The 16,131-nt window shown below is 35.9% G+C and overlaps 1 protein-coding gene across 1 annotated transcript; it reads left to right on the plus strand.

Moving 5' to 3' along the window:
* Window positions 1-646: 646 nt before the first annotated feature.
* LOC134241874 (uncharacterized) lies at window positions 647-6,203 on the plus strand. The gene is made up of 4 exons (XM_062723896.1): window positions 647-851; window positions 2,885-3,006; window positions 5,037-5,125; window positions 5,243-6,203. Exons 1-4 carry the CDS (start codon window positions 664-666, stop codon window positions 6,014-6,016), a joined length of 1,173 nt encoding a protein of 390 aa, XP_062579880.1. The 5' UTR covers window positions 647-663; the 3' UTR covers window positions 6,017-6,203.
* The last annotated feature ends 9,928 nt before the right edge of the window (window positions 6,204-16,131 follow it).

A 16,131-nucleotide genomic window follows, 5' to 3' on the forward strand; every position in this document is an offset into this window, starting at 1 on the left:
TGACCGGATAAAGCTTTGGTTTTTTAGGTTACCTTTATTAAGTCAATGCAAGGGGTAGTTGCAGGATAAATACTAAATGGTAGGCATCATATGAGCGACAAATTCTTGCAAAGGGCATAAATTAAGAGACAGCAACAACAGAAACTTGTTTAGGAAGGTCATCTGGTTTTAACTGAAGGCGAGCTATTAGGAAGGTCACCTGCTTTTTCCCATGAGAGCTATAATGCGCCGTTTGCTGATATATGTAACGATGTTGCACAGTCGTTTTGCATATATTTTAAGCCAAGGGCTTTGGTATGCTTAGAGAAAAAGTCTAGTGGGAAGCGGTTTATAAAGATGCGTAAACTGCCACAAGTTATGTTATATCGTATAATATAGGTTGAAATAAGCTTCATTCCTTATAATTTAATTTCAGTACATACAATGATACAATTTTTCCTCTGGAAAAAGCTTCAAATATAGCATATTTTAAAAGTAACGTCAAGCGGAGTAATACGTTTTTGACGTAAGTCATTGTGACGTAGGCAAGTTATGTTATACAAAATACTATATGTTCCTCTGAATGCTTCAGCCAATGAAGTTGCTTGATACAAGTTAAATTAAAATTATAAAAAATTAACGCAGTTCATCTCTTTAACAGCTAGTGAAGAAGACGGTCGGCTGATGACACACGAAGAGGCCTCAAACGATCTGAAAAGAGTTCAGACTTCTAGCCATAGTAAAAAACGGCACCATCAAAAACAGAGGAAAAGACAAAAGAAAGGAAGAAAAGAAGACAAGGAATGTGGAGTCACCGTGAAAAATGCCCACCCCATGTACCCCTGGGTTAATGTAAAACTACCAAATTTCAGGTACATGAATGTATTTTGAAAACCAATTTACAGTGAAACCATAAATAATTCCTCGTTTTTGCGAGGGATTACTGTATTTTTCATTGATAAGTGTCAAACTACCGCTGTATTTTTTAATGAGACATAAAATATATTTTCTCCCCAAATCTCTTGACCTGAAATAATTTTTACATAGAAAAAAAATGGCGGCATAAGGTGTAAAAAAAAGTTACATATTTTTGAGTTTTTCCTCTCTGAAATTCTTACATTAAAAAAAGAGATGAGGAGTAAATCAACCTCCAAAGTTTAAATCCTTTGAAAGAAATACTTTTTCACTGTTTTATCTGCAACAAGAATATGCAGTTTGCATGCTTATTTGCCCATGTTCTTTGTCATAATCTTTAATTGTGTGTTTATCGGATTGTCCTCTGATTCGGAACCTCAATATTCAACCTTTTATTCCTTAAGGTCAAGATCTAGTAAATGAAAGATGCCTATTTATTATATACCTAATGTGTATCACCCAATTTTACTGTTGAATTTACGCTATCACGTGACGTCGTGATCTGATTTTCCGGATCACCACCATGTTGTTTTCTGAATCCATATCACCACTCTCTGAAACTGATGACGTAGTACGCAGAAACATGACGTTATTTTTCTTGCGCGTTAAAAAGTCCCTTTTATTATGCTTTGTTTTATGGATAAATGTCATGCAATTGATTTCGGAAGTTTTCTTTTGCTATATTTTGCTAGTTATGAGGGGTTATATAATAAATTTATCATTATAACGGTAACTTGATCCGAAGAGCCGTATCACGTCTCGTTGACAGGCGCAGATCATCAGATCAAACTCGACGCTTCGCGTCTCGTTAGATCTGATGATCCGCGCCTGTCAACTCGACGTGATACGACCCTTCGGATCAAGTTACTGTTATGATAATATATATAGATTTATCAAATTTGAGAAGTAAATTCTTTAATGATGCTTTACAGCTTTAGCTTGGTCAAATAAGGTGTTGCGAGACATAATTTGTAGGTAAACAAGATGAAAAACTATATTTTAAACTGTCATCTTCGATGAAAAATTAAGAAAACCAGCCATGAATATGGGAGTTTTTTTCATATTCGACAAAGAAAATACATTCAGATTGCCTACAGTATCTCAGAAAACGGTAATTTGTATATATGTTCATGGCCTCTTCTTTAAAATGATATCAAATATAATACAGGCATCCAGAAATACTCTTTATATGATTTCAGATTGAATGCCATAAAAATACCCTAATTCTACTTAATTCTGCTAAAACCGTTAAGTACCGGAAGAAGAAAGTCGAATTTGATTATGACGTCATTAGCACCAAAAAATTAGTCTAAGTCATTTACTAGATCTTGACCTTAATTTATACGAGACCAACAAAGTTATTACACGATACATTTAGAGTCTCTTATGCATGTCAGTGCCTGCATTTACAATTTTGTATTGACTTCATATGCAATAGTCCTTGGAATAGTCCTGCATTCCTAATACAATCTGAGTTGATTTAAACATATTTTATTGAAACATAATCAATGGGATCAGACACAAGTTATTCCAACTTAGAATGTCCTCTCCAACACAAACAAAGAAAAAACAAATTTATATACACGTGATGAACAGCAAACAAATCTAGAATGCAAAAAAGAAGAAAAGGGTGCAGAGAGATAAGAACGGAAGGGAATAGGAGTGCAAGGAAAGATGAAAGAGGGAAGGGGATGTAAAGGATACAGAATGGTTACGCTTGCTGTTCAAAAAATCTTTTCGAATTTTCAATATACTTATGTACGGCTTTAACAATATTGATATTATTTTGTTGACCCAAGTTTGGGTCCCCAAAAAGAATTTTGTCATGGTCTATTTCTCCTTTGTTATTATTTGAGTTTTCGATGTGCGGACATCAAAGTTAAATACATGTTTAATGTGTATTTTGCATCAGAGCAAGATTGTATATATTTAAAGATAAAAATTTTTTCTTAAGACTTTTTAAAGGATTTCTTTTTCCATTTTGCAATAGGTATATGATTTTATCTGAAGTGGAATCTCGTGCGCGCGCAGTTCACGATTACTACGCCAAGCAGTGGTGTGGGGTATTGGACGATAGGTTCCGTAGCTACGTAGACCTACATAGAAGTCTAGGTAAAACCCTTTTAGTTAAACTTTTCATCTAAAATTTTCTTTGACAATGAAAGCTGTAATTTTCATCTGAACCCTACACTCCTGAGAAGACGAACATTTAAAGGAGGGGAGCAAATTTTGTCGTAATAGAATATCGGTATTTAACTCTATGCCCTCAACAAAATGCATGTACATGTATTTATTGCAAAGAATAGGATTAGATTAGTGCCCGATTCTGAAAATGACAAATCGCATCATTTTTAGCTGTTCAAGTATGCCCTTTCGAACTTCTTGGAACGGCACTAGAACCATTATGATGTGAATCAAAAAAGCCTATAATTGATTCAGATTTACATGTACATGTATATTCTTTATTTAAGGAATATTTTAAAGTTTTATGTGAGTTATTTAAGAAAAAAATATCATTTTTAGAGTTTCATTGGGGTATGTCATGAAGTCGGTACGTGATCAAATTTACAATATAACGCCGTAAGACATGAAGTCGGTCACGTGATCAAATTCTATAATGCCCGAAGGGCGTTATAGTAAATTTGATCACGTACCGACTTCATGTCATATCCTAATGAAACTCTAAAAATGATATTTTATTTCTTATATTCATATTTTAGGTTTTTATTCATGTTACATAGAGAATAATACATACCCTTTTCCACATCACACCCTCGACTATCACCCTCACACCATCACATCCTCGAGCCCTCGACTAATATAAGCCCTCGGGCTGATATTGGTGTCTCGGGCTGATACAGGATGTGATGTGGAAAAGGGTATGTTTTATTATATTTATTACATACTTAGTAATAAAATACAGAACACATTAATAATAACTTAGAAGAAAATAAGTAAATAATCATGCACAGACTTCTTAAAATGTACATAGTCTATTGTCTCATACAGTTTCGGCTTGTTTCTGCATGTACTTCTATTTCAAATGTCCCCAATCCGTAATTTAAAATAATCTATTATTTAATTATCAGTTAGATTATCATGAAATTAAAAAAATTAAAACTAAGAGAATTATGTAAACCCCAAAATATGTGTATGATCACAAGTACTGTTTTTTTAAGTTAATTTACTAGGGATGTGATATTGATCCGTATCAGCCCTGCAGGGCTGATAACCTATATCAGCCCCGCAAATCCATATCAGCCCTGCAGGGCTGATATGGCTATTGTGACGTCAGCCATATCGCATATGCAAAAATCCTGTATTTATTACTAAGTATGTAATATATAAAATACATGGTTACTGTCTTGAAATATAAGCGATATTTGGGCGAGGGTAAGAAAACGTGATAGAGGACGAGGCTTGCCGAGCCCTCTTACGTTTTCGACCCGAGCCCAAATATCGCTTATATTTCAAGACAGTTATCGTGTATTTTGTATATCCTGCAACAAAATTTTAACATTTGAATGTCCAAAACAAGCTATTTCCGACAGATTTAGGCACATTCCTGCAGTTGAAACTATGGCGTAAACTTTGCAATAATATACATGACGTCACAATGCTTTTAGAACGTCGGAATAAATGCACGAGGCTTTATTACGGCAGTGACCGGATAAAGCTTTGGTTTATTAGGTTACCTTTATTAGGTCAATGTAAGGGGTAGTTGCAGGATAAAAAAAATATATAGGCATTATTTATATAGACTTTAATTTTGAAATGCAACAACGTATTTATGACGTTATGTGACGTCACAGTCGGAACTTTCCAAATTGCTCGTGCAATTTGCTTTCCATACGCAAGAAAGTCTGATCACGTGACGAAATGCATGTCATTGAAAATTGAATTTCAATTTTATTATCATTGTTATATATAAGGAAAGACATCAGCAAATGTAAATATTGGTGTGTAAATCACACAGACTTGTCACGGAGGTCTATTTCGATTAAGCGCGCTATCATGCAGTAAATGTATATTTCAATAAAAATTCAGACAGACCCTCATTGATACTATACGTGCCTGTATGTACATTTGGAATTTGTCGTTAAAATACTAGTAAGTACACCTTGTATAAAAAAATATTTCAGAGAGAGAAAAAAGACTGGGTGAAAAATTACAGCAAGCATTAGAAGAAATTCACCAACAACGAAAGGAAAACGAGAATCTCAAGACTGAGGTTTGAAGCTCCCTCTCTCTCTCTCTCTCTCTTTTTTTTACAAACACACACACACAAACATAAACATTAGACATTGGAGCAGTCTCTAGTTTATAACTTGTAACAAAAATTTTCCAGATTGAAAATATAAAGAAATCGAGAAAACAGAGGAGGAAGGACGCCAAATTGCAACGAATGCAAGATTTACAGGTAAAAGATGAACAGACCGAACTCGATCTAATAAGGGAGGACCAGATACAAGAGAAACTACATGAGGAAGGAGAAGCATCCAAGGGAAGAAATAAAAACAAAGCAGACGATCATCAGAGGAAGGCTGAGGATGGAAAGGGGGGATTTGGGGAGGGTTCAAAAAAGAAGAGGAGAAATCGTAAACGAAGAAAGAACAGAGCCGAGAAAAATGGTGGCACAGAATCAGATATATTAGAACCCCATGTAGAAAAAACAGAAAAGGCCGAAATATGTCATAAGCAGCAACAAGATGATTCCGAGAAACCGGAAATCAATTCTTTTATACAGACTGCCGCCAATAATGATAATGAAGAAAACGGGGGATTAGAGAATAACAAATTACCGTCCGTAGTACTTCAGAAAATCATAGAGAATAAAGACAAAAAATCCAGTTCAGAGAAACATCAGACGATGGAGGATGTAATTACTAAGATGATAGAAACACTCTCTAAGTCGACAGGGGGTGGGGGTGTGAAGGACGAGGAAGGAGAAGGGACATTTTACTCCGGGGAGCCCGCTAAAGCCACACTAGAGCCCGAAAACCCGGAAAAGAAACCACCAAGTTCATGTACTTCAAGGAAAATGGAAACCGGAAATGGTGATGAAAATACCAGGAAGTCCGGAAATGGGGATGAAAATATGGCAACTGCGGTGCTGGAGTGATATGGATTTTTGTTATGTGTTGCTGCTGATTGATAGATCAAAAGACTTTTTTTTCAATTCAGTACTAAATTCTTTTAGTAAAACATCTGTTTAAATTCCATTAATTATCCCTTTAAAATTTCCTTCTTCTTTTCCTGCTGGATTTTAACCACGAAAATATTGTTTTATAATCTTTAGAGGTCAATAAAAAAATTATTTCAATGATTTTATTATTTTTACAATGTATAAATATATATTATATGAATCTGAATACATATATATTCTGGGTCAATCAGTAATTTAAATATATATTATCATAACAGTAACTTGATCCGAAGGGTCGTATCACGTCGAGTTGACAGGTGCGGATCATCATCTAAGAAAGATATAATGCAAATGTTAATATTAAATCTTAACCTTAAGCATTGAATTCATATTTTGGGATGTCTTATTACATTTCACTTTGACTTTTATCCTTCTTCATTTTGCCCTTACTTCTATGTTGCTTTATTCTTGTAAATTCATTTTACTTTCTTTTAAATTGATACAGTTTCTTAAATGATTATCTCTATTACATACGTGAATTCAATCACACAAAGAATGAAGCATATTCAATGAAGACGAATACAGTTGTCAAAATTTAGTGCCGCATTATAACGCTAGGTGGCAGGGGTGCTCGCTACGAGTGTTGGTAAAACTAGGTAAGCAAACCCGAGCCGGGGTTATTCGAGATTTTTCAATTTTCTGCCTTAATACTTTATCAATCGAACTAAAATTTTCAAATGATGTTTGTTATAAGATTTCTCCTGGAAGACTGACTACATAGTGGTGCTTCGGAAGACTATACAGTGAGACTTCCCCCGGGGAAGTTTCAATACATAGCTAGTCTTCCGTGGGAAATCTCGCCGTACAAAGCAATTCATCCCCCTTCATAGCAACACCTCCCCTGAATAGTTTTTTTTAATCGTAAAACAATGTTTGTATATTAAAGTTTTCAGTTTTTGAAGAAAACTTATACGTCCTTTATGAATAAATGTTTAAATAATATCATTTTAACAGTGGTTGATTATTAAATCATTTTAACCATTTAGTTAAACATAGATAATCTTCACGAGTACAAATGGATAATGACTTCCTTTTTCTCTCCCCCCCCCCCCCCCCCTCCGGACGCAGTCGCCTGGCACTGTGGTTGCGGCGTCTGCTCTAGAGTCACCAAACACAGTAGCAAGGAGTCGATCAATACCACTATGGGACGTGGAGTTCGGTCCTTCGGATGAGATCTAGACCGTATTATCCGAGGTCCCGTATCGCAGTAGGTGCTGGCACGAAAAAAGATCCCACACTGCTCAATGGCTATAAGTGGGGTACGTTTCACCGGTAGAAGGGAGGGTGGCCACGAAACATTTTCCTAAACGTAACAGACTTTTTACTACTGGAAAAGTTCAGCGAAAGGCTTGTTGCCCCCGTCCCTGACACTTTTTGTTGCAGTACTAATAGTCAATTTATATATTAAATATTAAAAGTCATGTACTTAGTAGCATATGAGTAAAATTTGGTATTGAAAAAAGTTGACGACCCCCCCCCCCCCCCCACCACCACCACCACCAAATATAATTTTCAAGTTTTAAGATTTTTTTTAGCTCTCCTGGCTGATGTAAAATACGGTGCGTACTAAAGATATTTCTTTTCTTTATTGAAAAGTGCTATTTCAATATAAAATATTATAGCAGAAAAAAAGACGGGGGAGTTTCTAGTATGCCTGGGGTGTAGCCTGGTTCCGACTTCGCCTACCCATAACACTCCTCGCTCCTTTGCAAAGCCCCGTCCCTAGAATCACACGCATGAGCAGTTACTATCTGTCGTGAAATAAAGTTCAGTTCAGTGGAAGGGCCTGAAAAACAACTTAATTCATAAGGGGTAACTAGTATCAAAATATTTAATATTTTATGTCAATTAAACTGGAATTCAATTATCCAACAAATAACTTTAATAGAGTTATATTTTTCAGGCGAGAGAACAGTGACGTAGAATCGTTTTAGAAAATTCAAGCTACCCGGCTTAAAACAACTAGACAAGCAAAAAAAAAAAATTAAAAACAAGGAAATTGTCCAAACTTGAAAATACATAGGCGTCAGAACCGGGGAGAGGGAGGGGGCTTAGCCCCCACTTTTTCTTCCAAAGATAGACTTAGTATGAACATTGCTGTGTAGGTTTAGCCACCCCCCCCTTTTTCCATGGACACGATGCAGTATAGGTTTAATGGGAAAGTGGTGGTGAAATTGACACTATAGTTCGACCCCCCCCCCCCCGAAATAGGATTTTTTTTTTTGAAGGTCTAAAAAATATTTCTTACACTATGCCCCCCCCCAACTTTCACTTTGCTTCCCACGCCAATGAAATCCTATTTCGGGGCGGGTGGGTTTTGGGTTAAATTTAACTTCTTCTATAGTATCAAATTTAAATTTTCTCCCTACTATACTACATTAACCTTATTTGACCGTTACCCTTACAAAAAGTGGGTCGGCCTTTCAATAAACATATTCAGTAAAGTATATAAAGTTATGTATGAAAAAAAAGGCCGTTATTCCTGTGTGCCCAGAGAAAATAAATATGGAGTTTCCATCATTGGATCGAGTGATCTGATCCGGTCTTCAGAAGTTCGATTGATAAAGTACATGTATTAAGGCAGAAAATTGAAAAATCTCGAATAACCCCGGCTCGGGTTTGCTTACCTAGTTTTACCAACACTCGTAGCGAACATCCCTGCCACCTAGTGTTATAATGCGGCACTAAATTTTGACAACTGTATTCGTCTTCATTGAATATGCTTCATTCTTTGTGTGATTGAATTCACGTATGTAATAGAGATAATCATTAAGAAAGTCAAACTGTATCAATTTAAAAGAAAGTAAAATGAATTTACAAGAATAAGGCAACATAGAAGAAAGGTAAAATGAAGAAAGATAAAAGTCAAAGTGAAATGTAATAAAAAAGAGTATGAAAACAATAAAGTGACATATAATTACAATAATAACAAAGCATAAAGAAGTAGGCAGAATAAGAATAAAAGCAAGATACATAGACTTTTGGCGGTAATTCCCTTCCATATTCATGAAGCGCGTTATTGCGTTTGTCAAAATAACAACGTCACAATCAACACCTCAAACAACGTTGTAAACAATGGTTGCAACAGCCGCAGCCAGCTACGTATCTGAGCAAAAAAAAATGTTAGACAAATCTATCGCAGGATTATTTTTAAACATTTGGACGTTTTACACATAGCGAAACTCGAAAAGGAAACCAAGAGTTACAAACAGTAATCTGGACATTATTTTATGATTTTCAACGACGGAAGTTCGTTGATGAAAATGGTGCCGTCATGCAACATTCAATATTTTATTTATTCAAATCCGGACTATATAATAACACAATTATGGACTCTTTTGGTGTTGAATATGCATGGTTCGTTCTTCACCAGAAAAATATCAATATTGATAATTTTCTGGTGAATAACGAACCATATTCCATACCAAAAGAGTCCATAATTGTAAAATATCCAATATAGGATTGCAGGATGAAATTTTTTATACGTCTATAGATTAAACAGTTCACCGGTAACTTCCGGTTTTGCAAAACGTAAACAATGACACTATTCGTGATCTTCATAAATGACTTGCTATCAACAGTGTCATCTACCACCCGCCTTTTTGCCGATGACTGCTTGTTGTATAGGAGGATAAGGAAAACAGAAGACCAAGCCATTTTACAGAACGACTTAGATAAGCTTCAGGAGTGGGAAGATAGATGGCTAATGCAGTTCAACCCGAATAAGTGTGAAGTACTGCGGTTTACAAATCGGAAATCCCCACTTCGCGCCGATTATACCGTACACGGCCAAGTTCTGAACACTGTCGATTCTGCCAAGTATTTTGGTCTCACAATCCACAAGAACCTTAGCTGGGATACACATATGGATAAAATCACTAAGAAGGCCAATTTCACCTTAGCCTTCCTCGGGAGAAACATCAGCCGGTGTCCAACTAACATCAAGACACAGTGCTATTCCACACTGATACGACCCACTATTGAGTATGCCTCCAGTGTGTGGAGCCCAGCTAAGAAATAAAATATCAAGAAGATTGAGGCAGTTCATTCTATCTTTATTTACTCCCGTAGGAGATTGCATGAATATGAACACATCAAATTATATAAACATCACAAAAGGAAAATAGAAAAAACTAGATGAGAAACTCGTTGCGAGCAACGAGAGGTCTTCCGTCCGATTCTTAATCCCCCCCCCCCTAAAATCGAGCTGAAAAAGTGATAAAACTTTTTATGGAAACAAAGGGGATTGAACCCGGGTCGCCAGCATGAAAATCCAAAGCTCTTACTATTACGCTATTGGGACCACAGGTCTAAATCTACTTGTATATACTTCTGAAACAGTACATCTGTCTTAGAATAATGAAAGGCGGTCACTATTCGTAATTTTGAGTCAAACGCCACAAGTAAATCTTCGCGCCTTTTCTTTGGAATGTCCCACTAAATAGGTGTGATAGCTTCAATGCAAATAAAAAAGAACGTTCTTATAACTAAACTTTCAAGGTAAAGAAATTGTTTTTAACACATTTACAAATTCTATGACGTAAATAGATAAGTAACATTAAATCAACGAAACTCCTTTTTTATTTTCTGTTTATCCCCATACTGAACTATCCTGATTAGTTAAAGTTTCATGAAAAGGTTGTCAAAAAATCAGATACCATTTATGTTCAATAACTTAAATCTATTTTTTGAGACAAGAATATTAATATAAACTCAATTCTTCTAAAAACAGTTTTCTTATGTTTGTCTTTCCTATTAGTTTAATATGACTCAAGTGTGCATGAGGAAAACAGTGGATACGTTTAATACTTAATATATACATCGATATTGTTTCTTAAAACTATTATTTGTATCTATGATTTAAGATCTGTTTTTCCGCAAAACAAATGATAGTAGGTATGTATTTCATTTGCACATTTAGTCTTTTCTTTTTCTACTATGAGAACCAGTCAAAACCAATTATAGAAGACGTTTGATACGACCATGGATTCAAACTTAGTTTGACACAGAATTGCAACGTAACTACATCGTGACAATCCCCGTATTCCTTTACATTTCATTTATCCTTATTTACCGTCGTTCAAGCAAACGCTTGGCTGCCTCTGAAAACCCCTATTGCGAAATGTCGGAGTTGACATAGGCAGCAGCCATATTGGACCCGCTTCAGATTTTTAAATGTTAATATCTAGAGTTTGGATTTATCAATGTTCAAACAAATTATATAGTAAGCATTGTAAGAACGGTTTCTATTAACATTCCAAAAATAAATGAAAAGTATTGAAAAACAAAAAAGTTAGAAAATACGGACTTTTTAAATTCGCTTCCGCTAGCGACCGGACGTACTGACGACACACGAAAAGGTGATTCGTCACATTTTAAAGTCATCATCTTTCATCTCTAACAAGTCTCCAGTTAATATCTTAAACCATTTTCGAAAAAAAGGGGGGACAAAATTGCATTTTAAAATCAGAAAAGTGTCAATAACTTGGAACCAAAGGTGAGTATTCCAAATTTTCCTTGTCATGCCACAACTACATATAATGGCGAATAATTCCTGAAAGTTTCACTGAAAACCACTGAATAGTTTTCGAGAAATCGCGTGCACAAAATTTTGGGGAAAAAAATAATAATAATAACTAGAAAAGAAACTCGTTGCGAGCAACGAGAGGTCTTCCGTCCGATTCTGACCCCCCCCCCCCCCTCGCAAAATCGAGCTGAAAAAGTGATAAAACTTTTTATGGAAACAAAGGAGATTGAACCCGGGTCGCCAGCAAGGAAATACAAAGCGCTTACTGTTACGCTATTGGGACCACATCTCTAAATCTACTTGTATATTACTTCTGAAACAATTCATCTGTCTTAGAATAATGAAAGGCGGTCACTATTCATAATTTTGCGTTAAACGCCACGAGTAAATCTTCGCGCCAAACTTGCTCAAGATGATCACATTGGAACTTGTTACTTGAGTTTTAACAGTAATTTTTAGGATAGATAATCTATTAGTGATGAACAGATGATACTGTTTTCTTTCCTTTATTCGATATGTATTCAACTTTTTATTCCATGCAAAACCATATACAGGCATGTCAATGTTATATATTTCTGCACTATTGTCGCCATTTGTCTACTACTGAAGTCGGCCATGATACATTATTTCGTGCCAAACGTCACAAGTAGTTCTTCACGCTATTCCTTTAAAATGTTTGATCTATTTAATGGATCTGATAGCTTCAATGAAAATTAGAAATGTATGTTCTTATAACCGGAATTTCGAGCGTAAGAAAGTATATTTATCACATTATACAAATATAATATTGTTTACGGCCAAGTAAAACTAAAGCTGTGAATTCGGTGAGATTTTCCACGAATTTTGTATCCTGTTTACCCCCAAAGTGGAGATGAGTTACATGTTCATGAAAAGACTGGAATGTTTCACTGAAAAAAAATTCACTCGCCCTCCGACGGTCAAGGAATCTGATACTCTTCATGTTCAATAACTTGCATTTATTACAAGAATATTTATATTACCTTTAATAAACAATCTTTTAAAAAAAAATGTTTTTCTTATTTTTGTCTTTTCTATTCATTTAATATGTCATAAGACTGCGAGGTAAAATAAACAGAAGTCAAGTAATACTTCAGAAACATAGTGAATATTAAGTCAGGCAAGTTTCTTGAAAAGCTATTACTTATAACCATGGTTTAGGATAAGTTTTCCCTGGTGCAAAACAAAAGACTGTATTCATCGTATTTCCACTTGTAGTCATCTTGTATTCTACTATGAGATGCAGACAAAAGCAATTTCAATAGAAGTTTGAGGAAACCTCATATAAAAACTATACTCAATGCAACGTAATTGCGATGTAGCAATCTAAAGAATCCTTTACATTTCATAAATCTTTTTGGTAGAAGTTTCGTTCATCTAAACGCTCAGCTGACCTTCTAGAACCCGACTTGCTTAATGGCGGAGTTTACGGAGACCGCCGCCATCTTGGACACGCTTCAGATTTTTAAATGCGAATATCTAGTGTGTGGATTGATCAATTCTTAAATAAATTATATATTTGGCCTTTCCAGTAGGATCTTAATTACCATTAATTATATCAAAGAAAAATATTGAAAAACAAAAAAAGTTGAAAATGTGCACATTTTGAATTCATTTCCTGTAGCGACCGGAAGTACTGACGACGCAAACGAAGGCAAAATTGCACATCTATAACTCATGGGCTATCATCTCTAACAAGTCTCCAGTTAATATCTTGAGCCGTTTTCGAGAACATTCGAAGACAAAATTGCATTTTAAAATCAGGAAATTGCCGATAACTTGGCACTGGTAGCGAATTTCCCAACAAACGGAATTTTATATAAAATTCATATAATGACCTATAATTCCTGAAATTTTCATTGAAATCCACCGAATAGTTTACGAGAAATCGCCTGCACAAAATTTTGTCTAAAAAAAAAGAATAATAATAAGAAACAATAGAATAACTATAAGGTCTTCCGTGAAGACGGAAGACCTTAATAATAACTAGAGCAAAGCTCGTTGCAAAGCAACGAGTAGGTCTTCCGTCCTGTTTGACCGGAAGTAGCATTAATTTTTAACAAAAATGAGAAATAACGCCTAAAAATGGTTTGAATCCTTTAACGCTATGTTAATTAATGCAAAAATAAGCAATTTTTTGCTACTTCCGGTTTGACCGGAAGTGACGACAACGGACGAAAAAATTATTTTTTTGCATCTAGAGACATTTGTTACCAAAAAACTTGTCAAGAACGGCAAAAATACGCGTTTTTCGACTACTTCCGGTTTGGCCGGAAGTGACGACGCTGGACGTTTTCTGACGACTTCAATACATTAAGCTTGTCATTTTGAACAACTTTGCTTCTTTGACGTATTACAAATTCTCAATACGTTTTGAGATATAAAGAAAAAACTGTTGGCACCTCTAGGCCCTTAAATTTAGGGGCCAGCCCTTTTTTCGAGATATCATTTGAAAGATCTTTAAATTCTGCACTTCTTTTGTTCTATACGTTTTCACAAAATATTTTCAGGTAAAAAGATATCAAAGAAAAGGTGTGAGAAATTTTGAAATTTGTGATAGGTCTATTTTCGGGCCATAGCGAGCGCCGACGAGCGTCACTTCCGGTAAATTTGATATACCTGATGCACCTCTCCAGACATAGCTCTACCTAGCCTCAAAGTTTGAAGTTTGTATCTAGAGCCGTTTTTCGGGAAAATTGTGGACAAAATGACCCTTAAAAATCAGAAAATTGACGATATCTCTAGACCGGAAGTGACGTCATCGAAACGGAAAAAAACGCATAAGGTTCAAGTGATGTTCCATACGTCCTGAAAGTTTCATAAGATTTTGTTGAGCCGTTTTCGAGAAATCGCGTGCACAAAATCCGTAAGAAAAAAAAAATAATAATAAAAGTGAAAAAGAAACCGAAGAAAAACAATAAGGTCTTCCGCTGAAGACGGAAGACCTTAATAATAAGAAACAGTAGAATCACTAGAAGGTCTTCCGTGAAGACGGAAGACCTTAAAAATACAAATCAAAATAGGAGAAAAAAAGAGGATAAATATGTACATTCGATTACAATAGAAAGAAAAGAACAAGGTTGCTGACTGGAGCGATATACAGGGTAGAATTAAAAAAAATTTGAATATGGTAATACTTTTAAAAACTAGAGGTACTGTGAGCAATGAGCTCACTAAATGATACCCCCCGCCTCCCATATGAATAAAATGGCAGTGTCCATGTTTTGCTCTGGAAAGTCCAAAATATATGTCAGATCAAAAAGTAAAATAGGAGGTGCACAATGGCAATATGTAATAAAGATTCTGTGAAAGTTTCATTAAATTTCATTCAGTGGTATGAGAGGAGTTGCGGATAAGAGATGGGTACCCCAAAGCGTAACAGATGGACGGACGGACAGACGGACGGACGGACAGACGTACAGACGGACGGAATTAACGATTACTATATACCCTCCCGCTTTTCAAGCGGGGGGTATAAAAACAAGGTTGCTAACAGTATGTATATATAGACATATATAGACAGGTCATGTTGTTCTAAAATCAGAAAAAAAGAAAGCACAGATACATAAGGCAGACTATTAACGAATACAATGTCTGTTAATCCATGCTGCTGTATCCCTGAGGAAATTGAAGATATGTAGACTGGGCCCCTCAAAATAAGATAAGGTGCTCGAGAATGATCTAGCACCTAGCAGAAAAAGGTATAGATCTTGTGGACTGAGACCGAAAAGTTCGGCATTTAATATAATGTCAAAGTCCTCGATCATTGTGTCTCACCAAATTTCGCGGATGGCGGTTGTGCCCAAACAGGTTGTAGAAATGTGCTCAAAAATGTTTCTGAAGTTTCCTTTGCAGAGAGGACAAAGTCTGAAAGAGTCCACAGCTTGGCAATAAATTTACAAATTTCTTTTTCGTGGATATTGCTTGGAATTTCCCAGATAGTTTGCGGTTATTGTGTTGAAAAGATGAAAGGAAGGATCTGAGTACATCCTTTGACGTCTTGATTCCAGATGTACGTTTGTGACAGCTGCTTTAACACATCTTTTCCACAGGCATTTTCGGGGAAAGTAGCCATCTTGTAAGTATATAAGTAGGTACTGATGGAGGCCATACTTATACAAAAGAGCCATGACGTCATTGATAAAGCCATAATGTTTAAGTTCGGGAGACTGTAAGTAAGAAAAAAGCCGGTGGAGAAAAATCACTAAGAAGGCCAATTCCAACCTAGCCTTCCTCGGCAGAAACATCAGCCGGTGTCCAACTAACATCAAGACACAGTGCTATTCCACACTGGTACGACCCACGATTGAGTATGCCTCCAGTGTGTGGAGCCCAGCTAAGAAGGAGAATATCAAGAAGATTGAGGCAGTTCAACGAAGGGCAGTCGCCACTGGAGACTACCAGCGCACAAGCAGTGTAACATCCATGCTACAGCAGCTCTAATGGCAGTCACTTCAGATACGTCGGGAAAGGGCCCAAGTTATCA

The sequence above is a fragment of the Saccostrea cucullata genome, unplaced genomic scaffold, assembly GCF_032062105.1.
Source record: "Saccostrea cucullata isolate Sc308-1 unplaced genomic scaffold, CSIRO_AGI_Scuc_v1 ctg14169, whole genome shotgun sequence".
Taxonomy (NCBI): domain Eukaryota; kingdom Metazoa; phylum Mollusca; class Bivalvia; order Ostreida; family Ostreidae; genus Saccostrea; species Saccostrea cuccullata.